At 56.9% G+C, this 25471-nt stretch overlaps 2 protein-coding genes across 4 annotated transcripts in view; one reads left to right on the forward strand and one right to left on the reverse strand.

The window, feature by feature from the left end:
- PSMG4 (proteasome assembly chaperone 4) overlaps positions 1-2257 on the forward strand; it is a 56171-nt gene extending 53914 nt beyond the window's left edge. For both annotated transcript variants that reach the window (XM_064476144.1, XM_031435282.2), the window contains exon 5: positions 2073-2257. In XM_064476144.1, the coding sequence (XP_064332214.1) occupies positions 2073-2194 (122 nt within the window). In that variant the 3' untranslated portion in view covers positions 2195-2257. The remainder of the gene's footprint in view (positions 1-2072) is intronic.
- Positions 2258-3146: 889 nt separating this feature from the next.
- SLC22A23 (solute carrier family 22 member 23) overlaps positions 3147-25471 on the reverse strand; it is a 128364-nt gene continuing 106039 nt past the window's right edge. The window contains exons 5-11 of one of the 2 annotated variants that reach the window (XM_064476143.1): positions 24414-24541; positions 20454-20556; positions 19766-19998; positions 18186-18218; positions 18040-18063; positions 16884-17007; positions 6646-7013 (exon numbers count right to left, since the gene is read on the reverse strand). In XM_064476143.1, coding sequence (XP_064332213.1) covers positions 6656-7013; positions 16884-17007; positions 18040-18063; positions 18186-18218; positions 19766-19998; positions 20454-20556; positions 24414-24541 — 1003 coding nt within the window. In that variant the 3' untranslated portion in view covers positions 6646-6655. Of the gene's footprint in view, positions 7014-16883; positions 17008-18039; positions 18064-18185; positions 18219-19765; positions 19999-20453; positions 20557-24413; positions 24542-25471 lie in introns of both variants that reach the window. The other variant, XM_031435269.2, reaches the window with a different exon arrangement.

Below are 25471 nucleotides of genomic sequence, written 5' to 3' on the forward strand. Positions count from 1 at the left end.
ACCTCGAATGGTTGGGCAGCCTTGCCCCCCGTTTGGTCTGCAAGTTCACGCGTGTCGCAGCCGCTCTCGGAGCCCCATGTCCTGGCAGGGGTGCAGTGCTGAGGCCCCGCCCTGATTTTGAGGAGCGCATGTTTTAGTTGTGGCGACAATTCTGTCAGCCTGATCCCTGGGGAGTAGGAGTCTGTGTGCCCGTCCCCTGGGACACACACACGTAGACGCACAGCCACACAGTGCCGGGGCACCGGCAGTGTGTGGAGGGCAGGGCGTCCCGGCCGGGCCATGCTGAGGTGTGTGCGCGGCGGGGGGGACCACCAGGCCAGCTGCACATTTCAGGCATGTCCCTGTACTCGTCCTGCAGCCTGGATTTGGAGACACCTGACTAGGCAGTTCCCTCGGTAACTTGCTATTAGGAAGCAGTTTTAAGTTTGCAGAGGAGTTGTAAGGCAGATTCAAAGAACCCCCACTCGGCCGTCACCCAGGTCCCCAGGCCTCCTTCCTTCTCCGCTAACGCTGTTGAACTGCTACCTGAATCACGTGGAAGTGATAAGAGGTGACACCCCTTTGCCTCACTGTGGATTTGCCCATGTTTTGGGGTGACATCCGCAGTAGGCAGAGTCCTGGGTGCCAGGCAGGTGAAGAGGGAGGCTGCCTGTTTGCAGAGCTGGGACCAGGCGGGTCCCTGCAGTGTGGGCGACAGTCGGGTGGAGGAGGGCGGCTGGAGCGCGTCTGATGAGCTGCAGATAAGCTGGTTGTTCAGTGACCAGGATGTGCTCTCGGGGGCCGTCCCAGGACGGAGGCCAGTTTGTATGCAAAAAACTCGGGTCTTTCCTTTTTTTGTTGAGTTTTATGCAAATGTTGGGGCTCTTTTTAATGAACATTTTCTCTCGCGGTTTGCATCAATTTGTAATTTACTTGAATTGAAGCAGAACATAGGCCAAGGTGCTTTCTACCTTATGAAAGATATTAATGGAGGGTCCCACCTGCCTGTATCAGCAAACCCAGCAGCCCCGGCCACTGGCCAGCAGGGATGGGCGCATGGGGTGAGGTGCCGGCACCCTGGGGGGCCGGAGACGTGTGTGCTGAGATCACAGAGGGCTGTGTGGCCACCTGGAGCTTGGGGCGGGACCTTGCAGTTGGAAATCCATCATTCCCTATCGTGAGTTGTCTGGATGGTGAGGAGAGACAGGTGTCCCAAGACAGTGTCTCATGTAGAGAGGTGAACGATCTGGAGGCGCAGGGGGGCTTCAGTGTGGACGAGGCCCCCTGCCCTGTGTGGCTCTGCTCCCTGTGGGGCCCTGTCTTAGCAGGGGGTGCCACGGGAATCAGTGGCCGCCCGGAACAGGGACTTTCTGACCACTGAGCGCGGGAGGCGGAGCAGCTGTGACTGGCCGGCCCAGCTTCCCTCCCTGCCCCTCCCCACCCTCTGCCTCTGATGGTGGGACTGGGGGGTGTCTGTGGGGGGAGCCCAGGGAGGGGGCTGGCTCTGTGTGGCTAGTTCAGTGGCTCAGGCCCCGCCGGCCCACCTTCAGGACGCCGTCCTGCTGTCCGGTTCTGGCCACGGAGCTGTGCTCGGTTTTGTGGTTGGAGCAGTTCATCTGTTGGTGGCTCTGTAGCAAGGGGCCGGGACGTGTGCTCGGCGTCAGGTTGAAAGTTAAACCTGTGTGTGTGCGTGCACATGTCTGCACACACTCAGGACACGTGTAGGGTCTCCTCTGGGAGGAGGCTGGGGCTGGCAGGGCAGTACTGAAGGGGGACTGTAATATTTTATTTTTACTGCTTGGACGTTATCTGTGTATTTAGAAAGCAGAACCACCAGCCGGTCCTGTGTGCAGAGTGGTGGGCCTCAGACGCTGGTGCTGGGTCCCCAAGGGCCGTGCACAGACCCCGTGGGGCCGGGGATCACGCTGTCAGAACCGCTTCTCGGGGACGAGGGGGGTCCCTGTGCCTGTCGTCTGCGTTTGCACAGCTGTCCGTGGAGCCTCGGACACCGGGGTGGTCCTCTCCCCGAGAAGCCCCCCACCTTCTTCCAGGCCTTCGTCGGCTCGCTGTGAAAACGTGCTTTCTCTTTTTAGCCAGGAAGACCAGCAAGCAGGTGTTTGTGAGCTATAACCTGCAGAACACAGACAGCAGCTTCGCGTTCCTGGTGGAGAACAGGATCAAGGAGGAGATGGAGGCCTTTCCAGAGAAGTTCTAGCTGCGGGGCGGCAGCGGGGGCCTGGCTCGAGCAGAGGCTTAAATAAATGGACTGGAGCTCTCACTGCCCTCTTCGGGTTCCTGCGTCTCGGCTTGTTTTCCTGGGTGGGTCTCTCCTCCTCCTGCCCCTCTCGGGGTCAGGGAAGGCTCCCCTGGGTCCTGGGAGAGGTGAGCGTGGAGGGCAGATGCCATGGTCCCCGTGGGAATTGTGGGGTGACAGGGCCACTCATTCCCCGAGAGGAAGTGTAACGACTGTGCCAGGTCCGTCCTGGGGGATCCGCGTCCACCCTGCTCCCCAGGTCTCTCCCTCCTCTGGGCCCGTCTCCTCGCTGTAGGGGAGGGGCCCCCCCTCACTGGGCTCTTGTCAGACGTGCTCTGGGGACCCTGAGCGCCGGGGCAGCCGAGACGCTATGGTTTTACCCGCTCCCCTCCGTGCTCCCTGCCACCGTGGCTTTCCCTCCTCTTCTCTCCCAGTCCCGGGCCTCCACATGGCCGTGTCTGTCCTTGGCCTCTTTCTGGCTGCCCCTTGAGGTGGAGGCCAGTCTGTCTGATACGTTGGCTTCTGGTCGAATCCCTGGGGGAGCTTTTTCAGATTCCCCTCCCTGGACTCAGACGGCAGGGGGCCAGGCTCTGTAGGGTTGGAAGGTCCCCTCAGCACCGGCGAGGTGAGGGCCTCTGGCAAAGGACTCTGACCTTTGGGGTCCACCTGGACCCCTTTTGTCACGAGAGGCTGTTAGTTTCAGGCCCTGTAACACGTTTCCTGCAGTGACAAGGCTCGAGTTGAGCCGGTATAGTCTGCTGGGGTGGTGACACTTCGGCCGGGACTTCGTCAGGCCACTTCTGGGGACTGGGCCTGGGGCTCAAGGCACTGACCTCCGAGGCCCCGGTGGCTTGGAAGCACAGTGACGCCTGTCTAAGAGTAAGTAACACAAAATCAGGGCTGTGGAGAGGAGTTTGGTATAAATGCTTTATTAAAGAAATATTGCTTTCTTGTTAAAAAATACTACATTAAAGAGAGCTCTGGGCTATCAGTCTTTCCCTCCGTCACAGTGTAAGAGAACCCTTCCGGGACCTCTGGGGCCTTCAGGCCACAGGGCAGCAGGACATTGTACACGAGAGAAGAGAACTCAGACACGTGCCCCCATGTCTCAGGCGGTCTGGGGATAGCACTGCCGCCACCTGTGTCCGCCCACCTGAGGGACAGGATGCCGCAGGCAGAGAAGCCACCCACCGTCCCCGGGGGCTCAGGTTCACGGGCGCTGAAGTAGGACTCGGTGAGACCTGAATTGACAGTGTTTATTACTCGTAGTCAGTGGTGTGAAATGCCCTTCATTGGATACCATCAGATGAGGTAGGGAAGACATTCCAGAGGAGATTCGTTAATGGGGCAACATTTTTATTTCTGTACATTTACATACAAATTTCCCCCCAAGGTACAACAGCTGTGACATCATGCAGACATGAGCGTCGAAGGACAGTTCAGAACCAGGTGCAGGTTTGTGCTGTGAACAGGCACCTCCAGGTGGTCCCGCCCGCACGGGCGCTGTGCGGAGACCTCCAGGCGGAGCTGCGGGACGGGGAGGGCTGCCCCGCGTGCCCAGCGTCCCCACGGCCCGGCCGCCCTCGCTCGGCTCCAGGAGGTGGTGGTGCTGCTCTGCCAGGTGTCTCTGCTTGCTTTCTGTTCTGCGGCCAGACCAGCTTACCAGCCCCTTCCCCTAGTGGCAGGTGACTACACACTTTCAGAAGAAAAATTTAAAACTTTTATTCTGTCTTGGGTGCTAATATGCAGGATGTCTCATGAGTTACCAACTTCCAGAAAAGAACAGAAAGCAGAAAGCCCTGGCCCCGTCTCCGGTGCTCACATTTGTGCCTGACTGTTATTGGAAGGGACCCCTGCTCCCTGGTGGTGAGGACAGGGCGCAGGAGCCGTGCTGGAGGAGATGCCGGCCGCTTCCCGGCCGCGTGGGTGGAGGCGCCGGGCAGCGGCAGGTGCCTGAGAGGTGTTTCCCTGCTGGGCACGAGGGGCACAGGGCACAGGGCTGAGGAGCCCGCGCGTGACCGCGGGCGCCCCAGGGAGCAAGGTGGGACTGGCCCGATGGGGCTCGGGGCAGGGGCCCTGCTGCCGCGCTCGCTCGGCGGGGTCTTAGGGGGCTCAGCCCACAGGAAGCGTTTCTGCTTTGGCCACGTTTCACACACAGCAGTCCCTCTGCTGCACCAGCAGGGACAGGGGCTGGGCTGGACCCCAGGGTAGGGGCTGCTCTGAGGAGACATCGCCTCACTCACACCTGCTTGGCTTTGGTCCCAAGAGCCCAGCCCTCACAGCCCGCTTCTCCGGTTGTCTGGGAGCTGGGCCTGACCGCTGGCCTGACGACAGGCTGGTCTCCTGGACCAGTGCCTGCGGTCATTTAAGATGGAGATGAGACCCTGGGACCGGGGTCCAGACGTGCTGTGCTTGCCTCCTCCTTCCTGGAGGCACCAGCCACACTCGGCGGCTTCAGCACATTCCCTCGAGGTCTGCAAAGCCAGTGGAAGAACACATGTGGTCTGGGGTCCAGAAAGTGGCCTGGCGTTGGGGTGACGGATGCAGAGACACCTGGCAGGTGCGACCCAGGGCCCCTGCCAGCTGCTTCCCCCACCCCCAAGCCTGGCGCTGCGTGTTGCATCCCGGACTTGGGGGCCGTGCTGCCGGGGGCCTGGCGGCCAGCACGCTGAGAAAGGCAGAAGGTACTTCGCAGGTTTGGCACTCGAGCTGTGCAGATGTAGAGAAAGGCCTTGTGAATTAAGGTGAGTGCGGACTGACACTGAAACTTGGGACAGAAGTGACTTAAAAGAGACGAGGGGAGGGCGGGTGGGCTTGGAGCTGGGGACCGGCCACACGCCCGCCTCCTTGCCAAGGCTGTGCGGTTTACCTGCTGGGGTCACGCGGGCCTGCACGTCTGCTCTGGTCCTCACAAAGTTCTCGTGTCAGCGCTCCTGCCAACGTCAGCCAGCTGTGGGAGCGCAGCGGGTGGGGGCTGGAGGGGATCGGGGCCATGGGCCCACCTCGCTTCCTGGCCTCTGAGTCCAGGCAGCTGCGGGCTGGGGGTCACCGTGCTGCTTCACACGGACCGAGACCGCACTTTCCGGGAGAACACAGCCCCTGGGCGAGATGCGCCACGAAGTGGGGAGGGGACACTTCTAGAAAGAACCCAAGCTGTCCCCAGAGCAGGGGCCCATGCTGCTACAAGTAGGCAGTGCCTGCTTGGCCAGTGAAGGTGGGTTCTTAGTGTCCCCTGCGTTTCCTCCGAAGCAGCCCCTGGACAGGTGCAGGAAGCTGGGCCCAAGACGGCCTCCAGCGTCGGGGACGAAACGAGGGACAGGACGCAAACCCGCAGACAGTGGGATGGGGTAGGGGTCCAGCTTTGGTGAGTTATTGCTTCTCTCCAGTGGTCTTGGTGCTCTAGGCGGCTGCGGCCAGTGGGGCGCCCCTGTGAGGGGCCCGCTCCTCACCCCAAGCCCACCTCGGGGCTGATGGAAGCTGCAGGCGGGGGACCATCTCCTGCAGGCGCTGCGGTCTCAGCCTGCGGCCAGCGGGAGCCGGGCCTCCAAGCTGGTGATTTCTGCGCGGCGGGTGCTGGGACAGGCTGACGGGCCATGTTTGGGAGCACACCTCCCTCCTGGGGGGCTGCCGTAGTTGTCTGTTTAGTTATTTCCCTACTGGTTTTAGTTCAGAAAGTAGCCGTGTGTTCAAGCGGTGCTGACAGAACAGCTGACTGAGGGCCTTCCTGCTGCAGCGGGCCGGGGGGGGGGGGGGGTTAACAGTCACTCGTCTCGCCCGAGATGCGCCAGCTCCGCCAGCTCCGCAGGCGCTTAGTGGCACGCCTGCATTGGAAGACTGCGTTTAAGATTTCTGGTGACATGGTTGAGCTTCTCCCCCAAAGAGCTTCCAGCATCAAGTATAAAAGGATGATCTTGGGAAAGACTATGCTGGTTTTAATGACACTGTGAGCTGCTTTCCCCCAACACATGGGGCAGCTCTTACCTTACAGAAAAAACCCTTTAAAAACCACAGACTCTAGCGGAGCCCTGACTGCTCCCATCTCGGTGTGGCTAAGGCGCAGCCGCGGGGAGCTCCGGACGGCAGCCGGTCGGCGCTGTGCGCAGCCGCGGGGGCACGGCTGGCTCGGGGCGGCGGCTGACCTCGGGGGAGCCTGGCTGTGCGGTCCTCAGAGCGGCTCCTCGGCCACCGCATCCCTCTTCCCGAGGCGGCGGCTCCGTTTCGATCGAGATCAGTGAAGGGAAGGGAATAAAGTGCTTCTCGTAAAAATGACCAAAATAAATACAAACGTTTAATGGCAGAAAACAAAGTCCTTGAAGGGTCGTCTGCAAAGTCAGCTTCCTCAAACACACGCTCCTCCGAGGCCTGCGGGGGTCCTAGCGGCAGCAGAGCCGGGTCTCCGGGCCCGCCCGCCCGCCCGCCCGGCTACATGGGCCGCCCGCCGTTGGCCGTGGCGCCGTCTGGCAGCCCGTCGCCCGCGGTGGCCGCGTCGTGCAGCCCCGAGTAGTCCTTGAGCTCGGCGTTGGTGAGCAGGAGCGGCTGCTCCCCGCGCCGGGGCGGCAGGAGCGGCTGGCGCGTGTAGTGCTCGCCGTCGGCGATGCTCTCGGGCAGGTTCTGGTCCCGGCTCTCGGGCAGCAGCAGCAGGCAGATGATGCAGATGAGTGTGCAGCAGGCGAAGATGATGTGGTGCAGGAAGTAGCCCTTCTGGTTGTGCAGCTCGATGATGGGCGCCGTCAGCATGCCGAAGCCCGCGCTGGCCAGCACCAGCCCCAGCCCGCCGCACCTGCCGGAGCGCGGGGGTCAGCGGGCGGTCTGGACGGCGGGCGGGCGCCTGGCTCCGCCCGCCGCCCTCCCTCCTCCCTCCTCCGCGGCCTGCCTTTGCGCCGCCCACGCTGAGTCAGCGTTTCCTCAGCCCAGCACTTGACTCCGTTTGTTCTGAAGGGAGACTTTAAATAAGTACCACTCTAAGTGGAAGACCAGCCTCCCTCGGCGTAAATAATAGACAGTGCTGAGGAACAAAGCACTATCAACTCATGCTTTCCCCCCAAGGTTTGCTTTTCATCCAGAAGGGGGGCCGTGGGGGGAGGGTGGCCAGGGCTTAAAGACGGCGTTCAGGACACAGCAGATCAAGGCGGCGGCGGAGGAAGACCCTGAGCTTGCCTCCTCTCAGGAGCACGCCAAAATCACAACTGTCTGCAGAACCACTACTGATGAAAAAGACCGAAGCCTACCAGAAAAACTACAACTGAGGACAAAGAGGGCCCACAACGAGATGGTAGGAGGGCGGACTACAAGATAATGAGTTCCCAGGCCCCCAGGGGGCAGCCCACAAACTGGACAGTAATTGCATCACAGGAACTATGGGAGTGCGCGTTCTGAGCCCCGTGTCAGCTCCGCAGCCTGGGGGTCCTGCGCCGGGAACAGGAGCCCTCAGAGCATTTGGCTTTGACGGCCAGCGGGGCTTAACTGTAGGAGCCCCACAGGACTGGGGCAAACAGAGGCTTCGCTCTTAAAGGGTGTGCACAGACTCTCAGGGTACCAGGACCCAGGAAAAAAGCAGTAACATCATGGGAACCTGGGCCAGACTTACCTGCTAGTCTGGAAGGGTGTCCTGGAGACGCGAGGGATGGCTGTGGCTCACTCCGGGGACACACACACTGGCGGCACCACATTTGGGAGTTTCCTACCTCTGGACGCTGGTGTGGCCAAGCGCCATCGCAGGATCCTCCCCCAGCTCATCAGCGCCAAAACCCGGCCTCACCCAACAGCCTGTAGGCACCGGTGCTGGGATGCCGCAGGCCAGACAGCTAGCCAGGCAGGGACACAGCCCCACCCATCGGCAGACAGACTGCCTACGGACTTCCTGAGTCCACAGCCAACTCTAAACACACTCCTAGAGGCGGGCCTGCCCACCAGAGGGACCCAGCTCCACTCGCCAATGGGCAGGCACTGGCCCTGCCCTCCTCTACACCAGCCTCACCCACCAGGGGACAGACGCCAGATGCAAGAAAACCACGATCCTGGACCCACTGGACGCAGCCTGCCCACAGCAGGCCAGACCCTACCCTGGGACCAGCTGGGCCCCAGCCCTGCTCACTAGGAGCCCAGTGCAAGCTCTGGGACACCTTGGACCCCATACCCGACTGTATCAGGAACTGCCTCCCCCCCCTCCCCCAGAGATCTGACACCAGCTCTGGGACCCTTGGGCCCTGCGGCCAGATTCCAGCACCCAGCTCTGCCTGCCAGTAGTCCAGAATTCACCCCAGGACCTGGCTTCACCTGCCACTGGGTGGGCAACAGCCTCAGAGTCTTTGGGACCCTGACTCTGCCCACCAGTGAGCCAGCACTAGCCCTGGGTCCCCTAGGATTCCACAACCAGTGGCCCTGTGACCAGGCCCTGCTAAACAGAGCCAGCAGCATCCGCACAAGGCAGGGCCTGGCAACCAACCGGGTTAGGGCCCAAGCAAGGCTACCAGACCACCCACACAGCCAGCCCACCACAACAGGAGGGCCCGCCCGGCCCTCTCGGGGGACCCCCAGAGCATATAGCTTGGGTGACAAGAGGGAAGTGCACTGCTGGGACGATAGGACGCCTCCTGCAGAAGGTCACTCCTCCAAGGCTGGGAAACGTAACTAATCTACCACGCACATTAAAAATACAGATGGCAACTTAGACAAAATGAGGCAGCAGAGGGACATGTTCCAGACAAGGAACGAGCTGAGACCCCAGATGAACTGAGGGGTGTGGAGATAGGCCGTCTACTGGAGAAAGAGTTCAGAGCAGTTATCGTAAAGATGATCAAAGAACTTGGGAGGAGGATGGATACACAAGCGAGATGTTAGAAGTTTTTAACAAAGAGTTAGAAAATATGAAGAATAAACAGATGAAGAATACGGTAATTGTAGTGAAAAGCACGCTAGAAGGAATCAACAGTAGACTGAATGATAGAGGAATGCACCAGTGAGCTGGAAGACAGAGAAGTGGAAATTACTGCCACTGAACAGAAAAAAAAAAGAATGAAAAGAAACACGGACAGTTTAAGAGACCTCTGGGACAACATCAGATGCGCTAATAATCACATTATCGGGGTCCCAGAAGCAGGAGAGAGAGAGGGGCTGAGGACACATCTGAAAACATGATAGCTGAAAACTCCTAATCTGGGGAAGGAAACAGTCACCCAAGTCCAAGAAGTGAGGAGAGCCCCATACAAGATTAGCCTAAAGAGGAACACTGAAATTTAAATGACAAAAATTAAACATAAAGAGAGAAAATTAAAAGCATCAGGGGGAAAGCAACAGATCACGTTCAGCGGCACTTCCGTAAGGCTGATTTTCTTCAGCAGAAACCCCGCAGGCCATGTGGGAGTGGCATGATGTATGCAAAGTGATAAAAAGGAAGAACCTACACCCAAGAGAACTCTTCCCAGCGAGGCTCTCGCTCAGATTCGATGGCCACGTCAAAAGCTGTACAGACAAGCAAATGCTTAAGGAGTTCAGCACCACCAAACCTGCTTTGCAACAACGCTAAAGGAACTTCTCTAAGCTTTCTGAAAGGCCGCAACTAGAAACAAGAAAATTACGAAATGAGAGAGCTCACCACTCATGTTAAAGGCACACAGATAGTAAAGGCAGGAAGTCATTCACACACAAAGCAAGGAGAGAGGTTAAAAGACAAAAGTAATAAAATCATCTGTATCCACAGTCAGCAGTTAAAGGATACACAAAATTATTAGATGCAAAAAATGTTATCAAAAACAATAATCATGAAGGGAGCAGAGAACCAACGCAAGGTTTTAAAAGTGCATTTGAAATTAAGAGATTATCAATTTAAAATAAGCCTATCTATCAATCTATCTATCTATCAATCTATATCTGTGTCTCCTGCTATATAAAACCTCATGGTACCACAAACCAAAAATCGATAACAGATACACACACAAAAAAGAAAAAGGAATCAAACCATAACACTAAAGATGGTCATCAAGTCCCAAGAGAGAACAAAAGAAGGGAAAAAACCCTACAACAACAAACCCAAAACAGTTTTTAAAAATGGCAACAAGAGCATACATAGTGGTAATTACCTTATATGTAAATGGACTAAATGCTCCACCCAAAGGACACAGACTGGCTGGCTGGATACAAAAACAAGATTCATATCTGCTGCCTACAAGACTCACTTCAGATGTAGAGACACACATGGTCTGAAAATAAAAGGATAGAAAAACTGTATTCCATGCAAACGGAGATCAAAAGAAAGCTGGGGCAGCAACACTTGTATCAAACAGAATAGACTGTATATTGAAGACTGTCACAAGAGACAAAGGAGGACACTACATAATGATCAAGGGATCAATCCGAGAGTAAGATACAACAGTTGTAAATATGTACACATCCAACATAGACGCCCGTAAGTGTATATGGGAGATACCAGCAGGCATAAAAGGAGAAGTCGACAGTGACACAGTAATGGTGGGGCCTTAACCCCCACTACGTCAATGGACAGAGCGTCCAGACGGAAAATCAATACGGAAACGCTGGCTTTACATCAGGAAATACCTTAGACCAGATAGACTTAATTGAGATATATATATGTATATATATAAGACATTCCACCCAAAAGCAGCAGAATACACACTCTCTCAGGTGCACGGGGAACATTCTCCAGGACAGGTCACCCACTAGGCCACGAAACAAGCCTAGGTAAATTTAAGAAAATTGAAATCAAGTCAAGCATCTTTTCTGACCACAATGCTGTGAGACTAGAAATCGAAGAAGAAATCAAAACATACCTAGAGACAAATGAAAATGAAAACACGATGATAGAAAAAGTATGGGATGCAGCAAAAGTGGTTGTAACAGGGAGGTTTGTAGTGATACAAGCTGACCTCAGGAAACAAGAAAAATCTCAAATAAACAACCTAACCTTACACCTAAAGGGACTAGAGAAAGAACAAACAAAACCCGAAGTTAGTAGGAGGAAAGAAATCATAAAGATCAGAGCAGAAATAAATGAAATAGAGACTAAAAAAAAAAGAAAAAAGAAAAAAAGGAAAAGAAAAAGGAAAAAGAAAAGATCAATGAAACTAAAAGCTGGTTCTTTGAAAACATAAACAAAATTGATAAACTTTTAGCCAGACTCATCAAGAAAAAAGGGAGAGGGGCCAAATCAATAAACTCAGAAGTGAAAAAAGAGAAGTTACAGCCAACACCACAGAAACACACAGAGTCTAACTGCCTACCACAAATACATGCCAGTTAAATGGACAACCTAGAAGAAACGGGCACATTCTTAGAAACGCGCAATCTCACCAGACTGAATCAAGAGGAGACAGAAAACATGAACAGACCAAGTACCAGTAACGAAATTGAATCAGCAATTTAAAAACTCCCAACAAACAGAAGTCCGGGACCAGATGGCTTCACAGGTGAGTTCTACCAAACATTTAGAGAAGGGTTAACGCCTGTTTTTCTGAAACTATTCCAAAAAATTGTAGAGGAAGGAACACTTCTAAACTCAGCATCACCCTGATACAAAAAGCAGATAAAGTTATCACAGAAAAGAAAATTACAGGCCAGTATCACTGATAAATATAGATGCAAAAATCCTCAGCAATGGATGAGCAGACCAAATCCAACAAAATACTGAAAGGATCACGCACCGTGGTCAAGTGGGTTTGATCCCAGGATGTTAGGAATTTTTCAGTATCTGCAAATCAATCGATGTGATACACCACAATAATAATGAAGAATAAAAACCACATGATCATCTCCATAGACGCAGAAAAAACTTTTGACAAAATCCAACATCCATTTATGATCGAAACTCTCCAGAAAGTGAGCATAAAATGGAACATCTGAACATGATAAAGTCATGACAGGCCCACACTAGCATCATACACGGTGGTTAGAAGCTGAAAGCGTTTTCTCCAAGATCAGGAACAAGACAAGGATGCCCATATTCTTGCCACTTTTATTATTTCTGTAAGTCCTAGCCACAGCAATCAGAGAAGAAAAAGAAGCGAATCTAAATTGGAAAGGAAGAAGTGAAACTGCCACTGTTTGCAGATGACACGGTGCCGCACAGAAGAGATTCTAAAGATGCCGCCAGAAAACTACTAAATTTCATCGATAAATTTGGTTAAGTTGCAGGATACAAAATTAACACACAGAATTACATTCAATTCTATACACTAACAACGAGTGACCAGAAAGAGAAAATAGTGACACAGTTCCATTTACCACTGCATCAAAAAGAGTAAGTTACCTAGCAGTAAAGCTGCCCGAGGAGGCAGAAGACCTACGCCTGGAAACCCACAGGACCCTGAGGAAGGAAACTGCCGATGGCACCAACAGGTGGAAAGATATACCGTGTTCTTGGACTGGAAGAATCAGAATTGTTAAAATGACCACACTACCCAAGGCAACGGACAGATTCAGGGCAATCCCTGTCAAAATACCAATGGCATTTTTCACAGACCTAGAAGAAATAATTTTAAAATTTGTATGGGAACAACAGAAGACCCTGGATAGCCAAGCGATCTTGAGAAACAAGAACAGAGCTGGAGGAATCAGACTCCCTGAACTTTCAGGCCATACTACAGAGCTACAGTGTTCAAAACAGTGCGGTGTGTGCGCTGTTACTCCTGGTTTCCTGGGCCCTTTCTCCCTCCTCTATTGGCCCCACAAAGCGGGAACATCTATGTCCTCCTCCCACTCTGGCCTGCAGATGACGCCTCAGCCCTGTGCCCCTCCTCTCTCTCCTGGGGATCCTCTCCTCCGAGCGCCCTCCCACTGCCCCTTGCGCACATGCACCCCTCCTCCTGGACCTCTGCCCCTCCAACCCTCACCCCAAGCAGCCGTCCAGAGCCCAGGCCCAGCTGCACACCTGAGCTACAGCCCTCCTGTGTCCGCACATCTGTCTCTAATGGACTCCGAGTCTCTCAGGGCAGGATCAGGGCCGGCCCCACCTGCCACCCCTTGCGTCTCCCAGGAGGCCTGGCTGGCCCCTGGGCACTTACTGGGCACGAGGGGGCACCGCCTCCCAGTGTCCAACCCTGGTGCCTTGAGTGGGAGCTGCACCTAGTATCTGACTTTCTACCAAAAAATGCAGCAAAGGAAATGAGATATCCGTTTCGGGATTAGGTCACAAATGACTGACTTCTAGCAGGTTCTCTTGCTGGCTTTGATGAAGCAAATGGCTGTGTTACTGGGGTCCACGTGGCCGGGAACTGAGGTGGCCTCCGGCCCACAGCCAGCGAGGAACTGAGGCCCTCAGTCCAGCAGCCGGTGGGGACCTGGATTCGGCTGCTGCTGTCACTGCTGTGCCCCCAGTTCGTGTTGAGCTCTAACCCCCCCGTGTGATGGTGTTGGAGGGCGGGGCCTTCGGGAGGCGAAGAGGTCAGGTGGGTGGGATTACTGCTCCTACACAAGGGACCCCAGAGAGCTCCCTTGCCCCTCCCACCATGGGAGGACACAGTCTGTGATCCAGGAAGTAGGTCCCCACCACCCCAGTCTGCCGACGCCTTGACCGTGGAAGTCCAGTCTCCAGGAGTGTGAGAAGTAAGTGTTGGTGTTCAGACACCTGCCAGTTACTGATCGGGCTCGAAGCCGACCCCATCCCAGCTGCCTGCTGCCTGTGGGAGCCCCCCTGAGGCCCAGCCAACTCCTGCCTGGACACTGGGAGATGACAAACGTGTGTTTTCAGCCAGTAAGTTTTGGGTACTTGTCACATGACAACAGAGACTGAACACCCTCGGTGAGTAATGGACTCCTAGTCCCACCATGGAGGGAAGCCGGTGCCCCTTGCCTGGCTGTGCGTGTGCTCGGCACCGAGTCACCAAGCCTCTCTCCAGGGGCGACTGGAGGCGCTGCAGGGACGGCCGCACCCCAGGCTGCCGGGCGCGGGGGACACCAACGAGGAAAAGCAGGGTGTTGGGGAGTGTCTCCCAGACTCCAGCCCCGCCTTGGGCAGAGGGTCCCAGACCCTTCTAAAGACTCTGCACCCCTGTGTGGCTGTTTGCTCCTGCACCTGCCACCCGTATTAGTCTGTGAGCCCTTCAAGGCAGGGCTTCTCTGGGACATCCTCATCGCACACTGTGCCTAATGAACACGGGGGTGCAGGTCACCCCGGTTCCCCGGCAGAGGGCCACTGGCCCGGTGAACGGAGCAGGTTAAACATGACGACCATTACCAAGTGCAGTGTGACTGAGCCCACCTGGGAGATGAATAGACAAGCCCCTAAAACAGCTGCCCAGCCTTGTGGGGGTCTGGCCGCTCCAGGAACACACCCGGCGCTGCAAGGGGCACGCGGGTGCTGGGAAGCCGGGCGTGTTTCACGGGCCTTCGGTACCAGTAAGACATCATCTCCCGGAAGCCGCCCAGGGGTCCGCCTGACCTTCCCATCACTAAGTGCAGACGGTGCTGCCGACAAGCCCGGGAGGGCCCTCCTTGTGCAGCGCTTGTGAGCGCACACGTGGCCAGTGCTCGGGAAGACGGGGCGCGGCCCACCGTGAGGGGGCAGGCCTCCCTCCCGGCCCAGGTGAACCGTGTCCTGTTGGCGCAGCAGGTCAGCAGGTCACGTCACATGAGATGACGTGTATCTGATTTACGCAGGATTTGATGACCCTTTGTAAAAAGCACCTACACGTCTAAAACTCACACATGTAAAACGCGGTCTGTGTACATGCATATGTGATGTGCAATACATTTTTACATATTTTTTTTCCAAGAGAGCAATTTTCTGTTGGTTTTCCTTCAAGGATACCTTGAAATTAGTCAGTAAGATTAGGAACAGCTGTGGCAGAATCTGGTCTTCCATTTTGGCTCTGTGTTGCGTTTAGCAATCTCAGTTTAAAAAAGGGACACAATGAAACGTTTGTTGCTGTCTGTTGATTGTGGTGATAATTTCATGGTGCATGTGATACATCCAAACTCACCAATTTGTGCAGGGTTTTTTTTTTTTTTTATATCAATTATACATAAGCTTAAAAAACAAAGGGACAGAGGGAAACTTGTGGACGTGCTGGCTGTGCACTGTTACCTCGCTTGGGGTGATGGTACCTGAGGTGTCTGCACGTGTCCTAACTCATCAAGTTGTGCAAACTTAGTACGTACAGTTCTTTGTTTATCAGTTACTTCTCAATAAAGCCGTTTTAAGAATAAAAAACCCCTTAGTTTAGAGCATGGGATCATCATGTGCTGGGTTCCCGGGTGCTGACTTCTCGGTTCTCCCGCACAGGCTGACCTTGTACACCTGCTTTCCCCCAGGCCACCACGAGGGGGCGGCAGACGCCCGCGTTTAGACAGGAGGACGGCGGTGCCCCGAGCCACAGGAGAAAGAACCCGGCCCGGTCGCCTCCGGCGCTTTAGAAGCACAGAGGTTTTAATGTCCACCTCGTATGACTGGCTTTATGCTACTAGTAATGATATCCAAGTTACTTTAAGGAGAGAAAGATAGACTTCTTACAAGTAGCAAGCTTAAATTCAGAATTCTGGAATCTTCAGTGGGGAGGGTACAGCTCAATGGGAGAGCGCGAGCTCAGCCTGCACGAGGGCCTGGGTTCAATCTCCAGTCCCTCCATTAAACAAACAAACCAACCTCCACCCCACATCCCCCCCAAAAGAATGAAAAAAAAAGAATCGTGGAATCTTCATATCACCCTTTTCAGCACATGAACACCAGCATCCCGAGTCCTGCCTTGAGCTGGCCTGGCCTCCACTTGCCTCCCACACGGGAAGGGAGGCTGGAGGGGCATCCTGCTGGCTTCTGGGCTTTATCCACGGCTGAGTTACCGCCACGCTCACAATTATATTCAAACAAAGCATGCATGCTGGAAAAGCTAATGACAGTCCCACGCCAAGGTCGGGAGCTGGTCAGAAAGCCACAACTGTCACCACCGGGAAGACGCCGTGACTGCAGCAAAGGGAGGCCCCTCACATCCAAGAAGACCTGCCATGTCGCTGTCACCTCAACAGCACCACACAGCGTGCACGCCCGCCTACCCCTGCCCGGCCGGGCCCGGAAGGCCCCCAACAGAGCCAGCCTCGCCTCACGGCTGAAGCAAAGCAGCTAAGCGCAAGTGAACCCCACCTTCCAGAAAGATGGAACAGCCTGGACCCCGCGAGGGCCGGGCTGCGCACTTGGCCTCCGCCCCACACGCGCTGTGCTCAGTGAGGATCTGTCAAACCAGTCAGGGGTGTCACTTGCTGGGCTCTAGTGACATCGGCTTCTCAGGCCAGGAGAAAACCAAGGCCTTTTCTACCCCACTTTTAATCCTGAGACAGACTCTTTACTGAGTTCTCCTGCGAAAGTGGACAACATTTGATTTCGACCGAAGCACACACATAAGTCAAGTGACTTCCTGACCTCCCTCCTCTTCCAGGCCCTGCTGTGTTCCTTGTGCCACCAGAGGTCCCTGCTCCCCGCTCCTCCAGCCGCCTGGACAGACCCAGGGCCCAGCTCTCACCTGACTCTCGGTCACCTTGGTGGTCAGGGAGGAACCCCCGGCTGGAAGCTGACATGCCCAGCATGGCCACACCTTGTCAAGAGGCCAGTGTGGGTCAGACCCTGGTGGTTCACTCACCGGGAGCCCTGCTACATGGCAGTCCGCCCCACATCCCTACTGTGTCCTCCGAGGACAGCTCCGCCACATACCTTATTACCGTGGGGGTGATCTCTGCACAAAAGAACACGCTGAGGCTTCCCACCGCGTGGGAGGCGAACATGCCCACGATGGAGAAAGTGATGGAGAACTTGTCCTTGACACTGTCACTCATGCCTGGGGGAGAACCAGAGGGGGTGAGGGGGCGGAGGGGAGGGAGGATGCTGGGCGGTGGGAGTGGGGAGGAGGGAGGAGGGCAGCCTGGGGCCCAACGAAGGGTCTCCCCTCCTCCCCTCTGCCCGGTTCAAGGTGCAGACCAGGTGCTCACTTCCCTCTGGCGACGCGGCAGCACGTCCAGGTGCGGGAGGTCAGAGCCCTCTTGGCAGGAGCCTGTGTCGGGCTTCTGGGAGTCCCTGTGGGTCTAGGACTCCGGGCTCAGGCTGACTCTGCCAGAAAGCTGCAGGCCTAGAGCAGCCACCAGGGAGGGAGAGAGAGCTCCCCAACATGACAGCAACGCCCTCCCCTCCAGCCTCCCGAGTCAGCTCTGCAGAAAGGACTGTGGCTCCAGAGAGGCTGACCATCCCGGCCTCTGGCCTGACCAGTCCAATCCATGGGCCAGGGTATCTCAGGCTTGACTGAGGAGAAGGAAAACTCAGATACTCCAAAGGGAAAGACTGATGGGGCTGGAGGGAAAGTGCTCGACCGACTCAAGCATCTGACAGGTGGCACCAGGTCTGACCTCACACCCAGGGACACGAGGCAGAGCAGGGCAAGCTGTCGGGGTGTCGTACACCTGGGGTGCAGCTCAGGACCCTGCAAGGCTGCACCAGGAGCCCTGGCTCTCACCACGGAGGCCCTGACAGCCTAGGCTGGGATCGGGCCAGGCACGCGCGAGCAGCAGCGTCACGTGCGGGGAGCGCTGTGCCGGACCTGCGGCCGAGAGCAGCGAGCTTGCGTGATGCACAAGCAGGGGCGGCTGCGTCCCCTGGCAGCGCGGTCAGCCCGGCCTCCCGCCTTCCCAGGGCTTTGTGATCTGGCCTGGGGCTGTCCCTGAGACCCTGTGTCCCAGCGCAGGTGCCGCTGGGCTGCTGACCGCTGGTGCCAGGGGAGGGACAAGCGCAGCGTGCAGGCTGGGCTTGGACGGGGGCGAGCGGGCTTTGGAGAGGCAAGAGGGGCAGAGAGGACAAATGGATGCGTGTCATGTCCAACCTACGGCCAACTTCAGCTGCAACTCTTGGGGTGCAAGATGGGGGAGAGAGAGGAGAGGGAAACCACAGGTCTGTGAGTCTCTATGGAAATGTCCATTGGGTGCAATAAAAAGATGACAGTGCCCGACTTGTGCACTCGGGGCTCACCTGAGTCTGGGTGCTGGCTGTACTTTCCAATCACTGGGCCGCAGAAACGATGGCGGATGGGGACACAGGTGGGAGGAGGGGAGAGAGAAAGCACGTCAGGACGTAAGTTATGACCATGTGTTGCCATGGGACTGGAACCCCATCCAGGTTTGGAGTGGCCCCACTGCCAGCCGGCCAGGCCCAATGGGCAGCATGGCTGAAGCCACCAGGGGTCAGAGAGCTGGAGGGATGTGGGAAGACATGGAGGAGGGCCCAGGGCATCAGGGTTGCCCTTTGACCAAACAGAGCTCCTTCTGTTCAGAAGGAAGGGCTGGGGCAAGGAGCCTGCCCTCAAGCCAAAGGGTGAATTTAACTGTGTTCAAATTTATGCAAGTCATTGCCGGTCTGTGCTCTGGGGGCACCAACCGCCATGGGCAGAGCCAGCACACAGCATCACTGTGCCATCCACATGGACCACACACCTGGTCTCCTGGGCATCCTTGCTCGGCCACTAAGAGGGCGGCTGGGAGCTCCAGGGGTGCTGCTCCCCTGCGCGTCCACCCAACTTGTGTGAGCCATGCCTGGAAGTCTCCCCTATGGGCAGCTAGGGCGGTCCTACCCGGGGAGAGGCCCCACGTCATCACAGCTAAAAAGAAGACCAGCCCCCTGGCAAGATGCAGGGTGCAGAGGAACCTGCTGAAGTCAGAACACTGCTCCCGCGTCTGACACTGGCCAGTCTAGGATCCAGTCTGCACGAGGCTGGATTTCTTTCTCCTACTTCTGTGCTGGACACTGACTCCCCACCTCGGGTGACATGTGCAAGCCAGAAACACTAGAGCCTTTTTGCTTTCTCAGCAGCTCTGATCTGTGGGGCACTGGATGGTCCCTGCGTCTAATCAGATAGCTCAGAAGGGAGGGGAACCATTGGAAACATCTGGTCCCTGCAGCGTCTGAGCCGGTCGCAGGGGCCGTCATGGGAGGACAAGGCTCAGCTGCTCTTCTGCACGGGGTGGGGGGTGGCGGGGGAGCGGCTTCTGCTCACGGGGAGCTGCACTGAGCTGGCCTCTCAGAGCTGGACGGGCTGCACGGATTCTCTAGCTTTTCTTCAGGTTATTTTTTAACGTTTACTGAGAAACTGGCCCAAAGAGCGACCGATAAACTTGGGAACATGCCCTGAAGAGCAGTGTCCCAGCGCAAGGGCGTCAAAATGTATTTATCTCCCCTTGGGTTCACTGGGAGCAACAAGCCCTATGTTCTTGGTCACGTGCTGGATCACAAAGGGACAGTGTGGTGGCCAGGCAGGGGGCAGGGGTCACGTCCACCAGGACTCTGAGTGCCACGCCTGCCGGAGAGCCCCGGGCAGCCGGGAAGGCTCCGAGTTGGAGCCCCGGGGTCAGGTGGGGAGGAGGGGAGACCCCCGCACCCTCGAGGCTGCGGCCTCCTGTCCAATGAAAGCCCGTCCTTCCCAAAGCAGCTGGCCCAGCCATTGATCTGGGGAGAACAGCTGAGGTCACGAAAGCTTCCCCGGTGCCCCCGGCCCCGCCCCCTGGTCCCCGGCCCCGCCCCCACCCACCTGGGCCCCGCCCCCCGCGCCCACTCACGGTTGAGGAGCCCGAGCTGCAGCAGCGAGGCCAGCGCCGTGAGGATCATGAAGAGCAGCAGGCCCCCGCGGCGCCCCAGGAGCCGCACCACCACGCACATGGCCAGGCAGGACGCCAGAGCGATGCCGGCCGCCGTGTAGTAGTCGGCGTAGAAGTTCTCGAGCAGGGGCACCTTGGCCTCGTGGCCCAGCATGCTGCGGGCGAAGCAGTGGTGGATGCCGTAGCCGGTCAGCCTGCGGGGACACAGCGGGCCGTGTGCGGGGCAGGCTCGGGAGGGGCTGCGCGCTCACCCGCCTCCGCCGGCGCCGAGTGGAGGTGTGAGTGTCGGAGCAGCGGGGCCCTCCGTGCCAGCCTGGGGGGAAGGCACGTCCACGGAAGGCGCGAGGTGGGACGGCCCCGCTCGCGGGTTTCCGTGGACGTGAGCCTGCTCGCTGCCGCCCTGTGCTAAGGGGCCCGCGCAGCGCGGATGGTGGGATGCCCAGCCCGCTGGGCGGTGGGGGTGGCTGGGCGCCAGCTGCCCCGAGCTGGGGGCTCCCCACCTTCCACACTTGCAGCCCTTCCGACATCTGTCCGGAAGCTCTGACGGGGCTCCCCAGACTCACCCGGGCCCCGTGGCAAAAAGTGGAGCCCTGGGCAGGCCTCCCCCTCTCTGCCCTGCTTGGCCTCCCTGTGGGTCCCTGTGACTCACGAGTTCACACACAGGACCACGATGTTCTTCCACAGGTTCCGAGTCCCCACCACCTTCACGATGCAGACCTTCTTGGGCCTCCGGGAAAGCTCCTTCTCCAGCTCTGCAGAGAAAGGGGACCCGTGAGCGATGCTCGAGCAGCCCCAGACAGCCCAGTGCGTGAGTTCCGGCATCAGGAGAAGGAGAGGTTTGTCTCGATTTAGGTCAGGCGCGGGGCCTGGATCTCAGGATGGAAATGTGCTCACGGAGACTTTGCAGCTTAAATGCCCCCTGGGGGCCCGCAGGGGCCAGGGCCCCAGCGGGACTTCTTCCCACCACAGCGCCTTTCTCAGGAGCCAGCGAGACGCACACAGACCCCCAGCCCCGGGGACTGTGTGCACTCGGCCTGGGAAGGCCTGCGGAGGCGGAGGGAGGGCGCGGAGCAGGCAGAGGTTCTCTTCTGCATGGAGCCTAATCCGTGTGCTTCACCCTCTGCTGGGGGATGGGAGACACACCTGCTGCTTGTGGTCCCCACGCTCGGGGCAGCACAGGCTGGGGCTGCTTCCTCTGCGCCTGTCCCTGCCATGCCCGCGTCTTAGGAAGAGAAGCGATGAACACGTATGTATGTGTGTGCACAGACGTGTGTGCTGGAGCGAATGGGGCTGAGCAAGACCGACCGTGTTCTCGCTCCGGAGGGTCCCAGCTGGAGCAGCTGGCATTCTGGCTGTCCACCCACTGACCCTCTCAGCCCAGGACTGCCTGACCTCTATCATCTTCTCTGCAAAAATTTGCAAGTTTGATTTATAGACATACTGTCCCCACGACTAAAACACCAAAAACGTTTTAAAGCACATAGAAACATTGTGGTTCACAGATAATGTTGATCTAATGATCTGAGTATCTTCACTGCCATAAAACTAGTCGGGAATCTACGCATAGCCACACTTGCCCACCGTGGAAATCTTCCAAGAAGAGAAATTAAATGTCCATTAGCACGTTTATACAAGTTTAACATTTTCTTTTTTTTTTTTTTGTAATGTGGCCCAAACTTTACTCCTGATACATTTTAATACATGAAGCAGACGTTGTTAAGAAGCTGCAACAATTGTAATCATGACCTGCGGGTGTTTTAAAGGCTAAACTCCGGAGCCCAAATTGCCTGTCATCTGTAGAGGTAGCTGCATTATTCTAGGTGGAGTTACACTGACTGCCCTGGGGCCGTTGGTGTGTTGTGTCTGTGACACACATCGCCAGCCGACAAACAACATCACAGAGCTTCTCGGCACCAGGCCTGTGCTTCTAGGGTGACACTCATAGCGCTGAGCCCAGGAAACACTACGTGACCTCCGAGATCCTGAGGAAGTGAATGCCAGACGCCCTTCCATCTCTCCAGCCATCGGACAGAAATCTCAGGGGCTTTTTAAGGTCCTCACGTGTAGCAATAATAGGGTGAACGGGCCAGCGGGACTAGACCAGACTCTGAGCACCGAGGAAGCAACTGCTGAAAGCACTTCTCTCCCCGGGCCTCTTCCCTGCTCTCCGCCCTCCTGACTTAGAGCCAGAAGAGAAATTCCGAGACCAAAACCTGGCCGAGCCTCTTTGATTTCAGGCCCCTCTGACGCCACCCGCGTCCCCAACCGGCCTGCTCCCGTGCATTTCAGCTGCTCCCGTGATGTGCACCCGGAGGTCCGGCTTGGCCCGGGCAGGTGACTGCTGTCCTGCGCTGGGGGCAGCGAGGGGTCTGGGAGACCGGAATCCCAGCTTTCACCCGCCTGCTGAGGCTCCTTGCTCTGTCCCTCCATTTCTCCTCTGGTAAGTGGCGGTGCCCCCTCCTCCGAGCGCTGTTATGAGGACCGATGGAAGAAGTCGTGAAGGCCGCCTGGCCTGCAGTGGGCAGCGGCCGTCCTGGCCCCGCGCCCCGGCCCACCGAGACCGCCCTGACCTCTCACCACCCACCCAGAGGGGACGGCGTCCCCGCAGGCCCAGGAAGGAGTCACGACCTCCCCATAGTTCAGAGATCCATGCTTCCCAAGGACAGCGCAGGGAGGGGCCTGGCCTCCGAGATGCAGAGAGACACCCCACAGGGTGGCTGCGTTCGCTTGGATGGGCGCACGATGATTGGCTTTGCTTTTGTACTCAAGACACTGCTAGTGTGTTCCTGGTGGAACTGGAGACACTTCAGTTATGGAAACTAAAACCAAAGAAAGGCAAGACGTGGGGCAGAGGAAAGGGGGAGGGAGGAGGAGGACACTGCTTGTAGGAAGGACACTGGGAGTGATGCGTGGGAGCTGTGGAAGACCTGCAGCGATTCAGCTGCAAACTCCTCGGGGAAGCAGCCAAAGATAAACTGAAGACCGCTTTAAAAGAGGAAAGCACAGGGAACATTCTGGAAATGTCACATTTTCTTCCAGCATGAGTCCAAGCCTGGGGTGCACTGATGGGGCAGGACCCCAGCCCCCACCTCTGAGCCTGAGACACTCCTCTGCCTGGAGACAACACGACCATCAAGGGCAGCGGACGCCCCAGCCCGCCCTGAGGACGGGGACCGTGGTCCATTTCTCCCACGGGGGCTCCTTTGGAGCCTGGTGCGTCAGGGCTGGAAGTGCTGGACGCGGGCCCTTAACGCCAGCCCTGGGGACGAGCAGCCACACACCCCCTCGGCTCCTGTCGTCCTTATTCGGATGCAGGCACCGGACAGGCATCACCGGGGGGCCCAGCCAGGCCTGGGGAGTCGGGCTGCCCTGGTCTCCCGGCAGCTGGCCACACGAGAGCGGGGCTGAGAGGACAGAGCTGGAGAGGGGCGGGCCCAGTGGAGGGGAGGCATGCGGTGCCCCTAGAGCCTGGCGGAGGTGACACAGGATCTCAGTGTCTCTGTCTCCCTCGCCTCTCAGAAGCAGCACAGGGAAGCCACTTCTGCTGGGCTTCTGGGCTCCAGTCCCAGCTCTCCTCCTCACTAGCGGTGTGACCTCCAGCAAGATACTCAGCCTCTCTGTGCCTTAGTTTCCCCACCTGCAAACGGGGATAATTACAGTACCTCTTGCACAGAACTGCTAGGAAGAAACATAAATTAATAATGCAAAGTGCTCAGGTTTAAATATTAGTTAATATTTGCAAGTCACTGAGAAAAGTGACGTTGTCCAGTGTCAGCGTCATCCTATTTAAGACCCTGCCACTGGACGCAGAGCCCCACGGCCCTGCTGGCCCTGTCTCCCGGGTCCTGGGCAGGGATGCATCCCAGCCGAGCAACAGCGGCATCTGAGGAACTTCTGACACCAAACCCAGATCTCCTGGGTCAGGAGTCTGATGAAAAGCCCGTCTGGGAAGCATGGGAAAGGCGACTCCAGGAGCCCTTCCCGGCCGGCGAGCTCCCACGTGCCCGATTCCCTTCCCCAGGCGCTCCTTCCTGCTCACCGCGTTCACCCCCCGACAATCGCACGTCCACTTCTCCCTCGTCTGCCTCCTCCACGTGCCTGTGATGTTATTGCCCTGATCTGGCTCGTGGTGATGTTCCTGATAAACATGAATTCTCTAGATGTGAACTTTCCTGCCCAAGCAACAGGCCCTGAGAGTTGCAGACAATGGCAGCTCTTTGAATGTCCTACTTGGCACAGGTGGTGAAGGCCAGTGGCCCCCAGGCCGGCCGCCCCCAGGCCAGCCACACCCCTAGGCCAGGACTGCCGGCACCAAACCTGGCAGGCAGGCAAGGCTGTGTGCCAGGCTGGGTTTAGCCCCCCCAGTTCCCTTGAAGAGCAGGGCATGTCAGGCTCATGCCTCCCCAGGCTTTGGACTCGAGCACATCCTGGTCTAGCTGAGGACCACCATCATGGGAAGTTAGACAGCCAGCTGGGGCGGCCATCAGGCAGAACAGAGCCAACGCAAGCACCATGGGTGTGTTGTGGGCTGGCTCCTGGTCCGGACGGGACAGATGGCGCGTCCCCCAGGCCTGGCGAGGCCGTGGGGTTGAAGGGAACACGTGCTCACCTGGCATCACGCCTTTGATGTCACTCTCGGGGTTCATGCGGTTCTTCTGCGTGAAGTGCAGGATCAGCTTCTTTGCAGATTCAAACTGCTGCGTGGCCATGAGCCAGCGGAGGGACTCGGGGAAAATCCTGCAAAGAGACAGAGGGGTCGGTGAAGGTCTTTAGACTGGACGCGGCTCCGTCGCGGTCCGGGAGCTCTCAGGCAGGTCGGACTCGGTTTCTGCCCACAAGTGGTGGGACCAAGCCCAACCAGCAGAAGGACACTGTGGCCCTAGGTGTTCCTCATTTTCTTTCAGAAAAGGGTAAAACCTGCAGCTCTTCAAGTGTGCAGACAGGAGCAGCATCCTACCAGCTGCATCAGGAACTCCGTGCGCGCCCTCCACCGTAACCATCTGTGCTCACTGCCCACCATAACCAGAGGTTTCTAAACATGTTCCAGCCGCTCTCACTGAAGGGCTGCTTTTGTGATATTTTGTCCCAAAAACCTCATAGAATGATTTTAAGTTTAAAAAAATGCCCCCATAGCGGCCAGCTGGCAGGCACTTTCAGGTTCGAACATTTGAAGGCTTCCTTTCCCAGGGCCCGGCTGCAGAATTATTGTCACCTTGCGGCTAACTGCGCATGACAGCTCCCTGGGATGGTGGTGTTCAAGTGTTACTCGCCACAGATTCCTTGAGTTTGTGTTTAGGATTAAATCTTGTGAGGAGTCCCAACAGGAAACAAACAAACAAACCAACAAAACCCCAAACGAGTGCTTTACTGTCAATGCACTTTGTAAGCTTGCATTAATGACAGTATTTGCAAGCTGACCAAAGAGCAGCATGCCTGCTTAGGGCAGGGGTTCAGCTCACTTTTTCCGTCAAAGTCCAAACAGTTAATATGTTAGACTTTTAGGCTTTAGTCACAGGGCTCTGCAGGGACTGCTCCACCCTGCCCGTGTGTGCCCCGGCCGCAGCCGCACGCAAAGGAATGGGGGCTGTGTTCCCTTGGGACTAAAGTCCTGTGAAGCAGTGGGCACCCCCGACTGGGAGAAACAGAAGTTGGAAATCAAAGGTGGGG

The sequence above is a fragment of the Camelus dromedarius genome, chromosome 19 (assembly GCF_036321535.1).
Source record: "Camelus dromedarius isolate mCamDro1 chromosome 19, mCamDro1.pat, whole genome shotgun sequence".
NCBI classification, from domain to species: Eukaryota; Metazoa; Chordata; class Mammalia; order Artiodactyla; family Camelidae; genus Camelus; species Camelus dromedarius.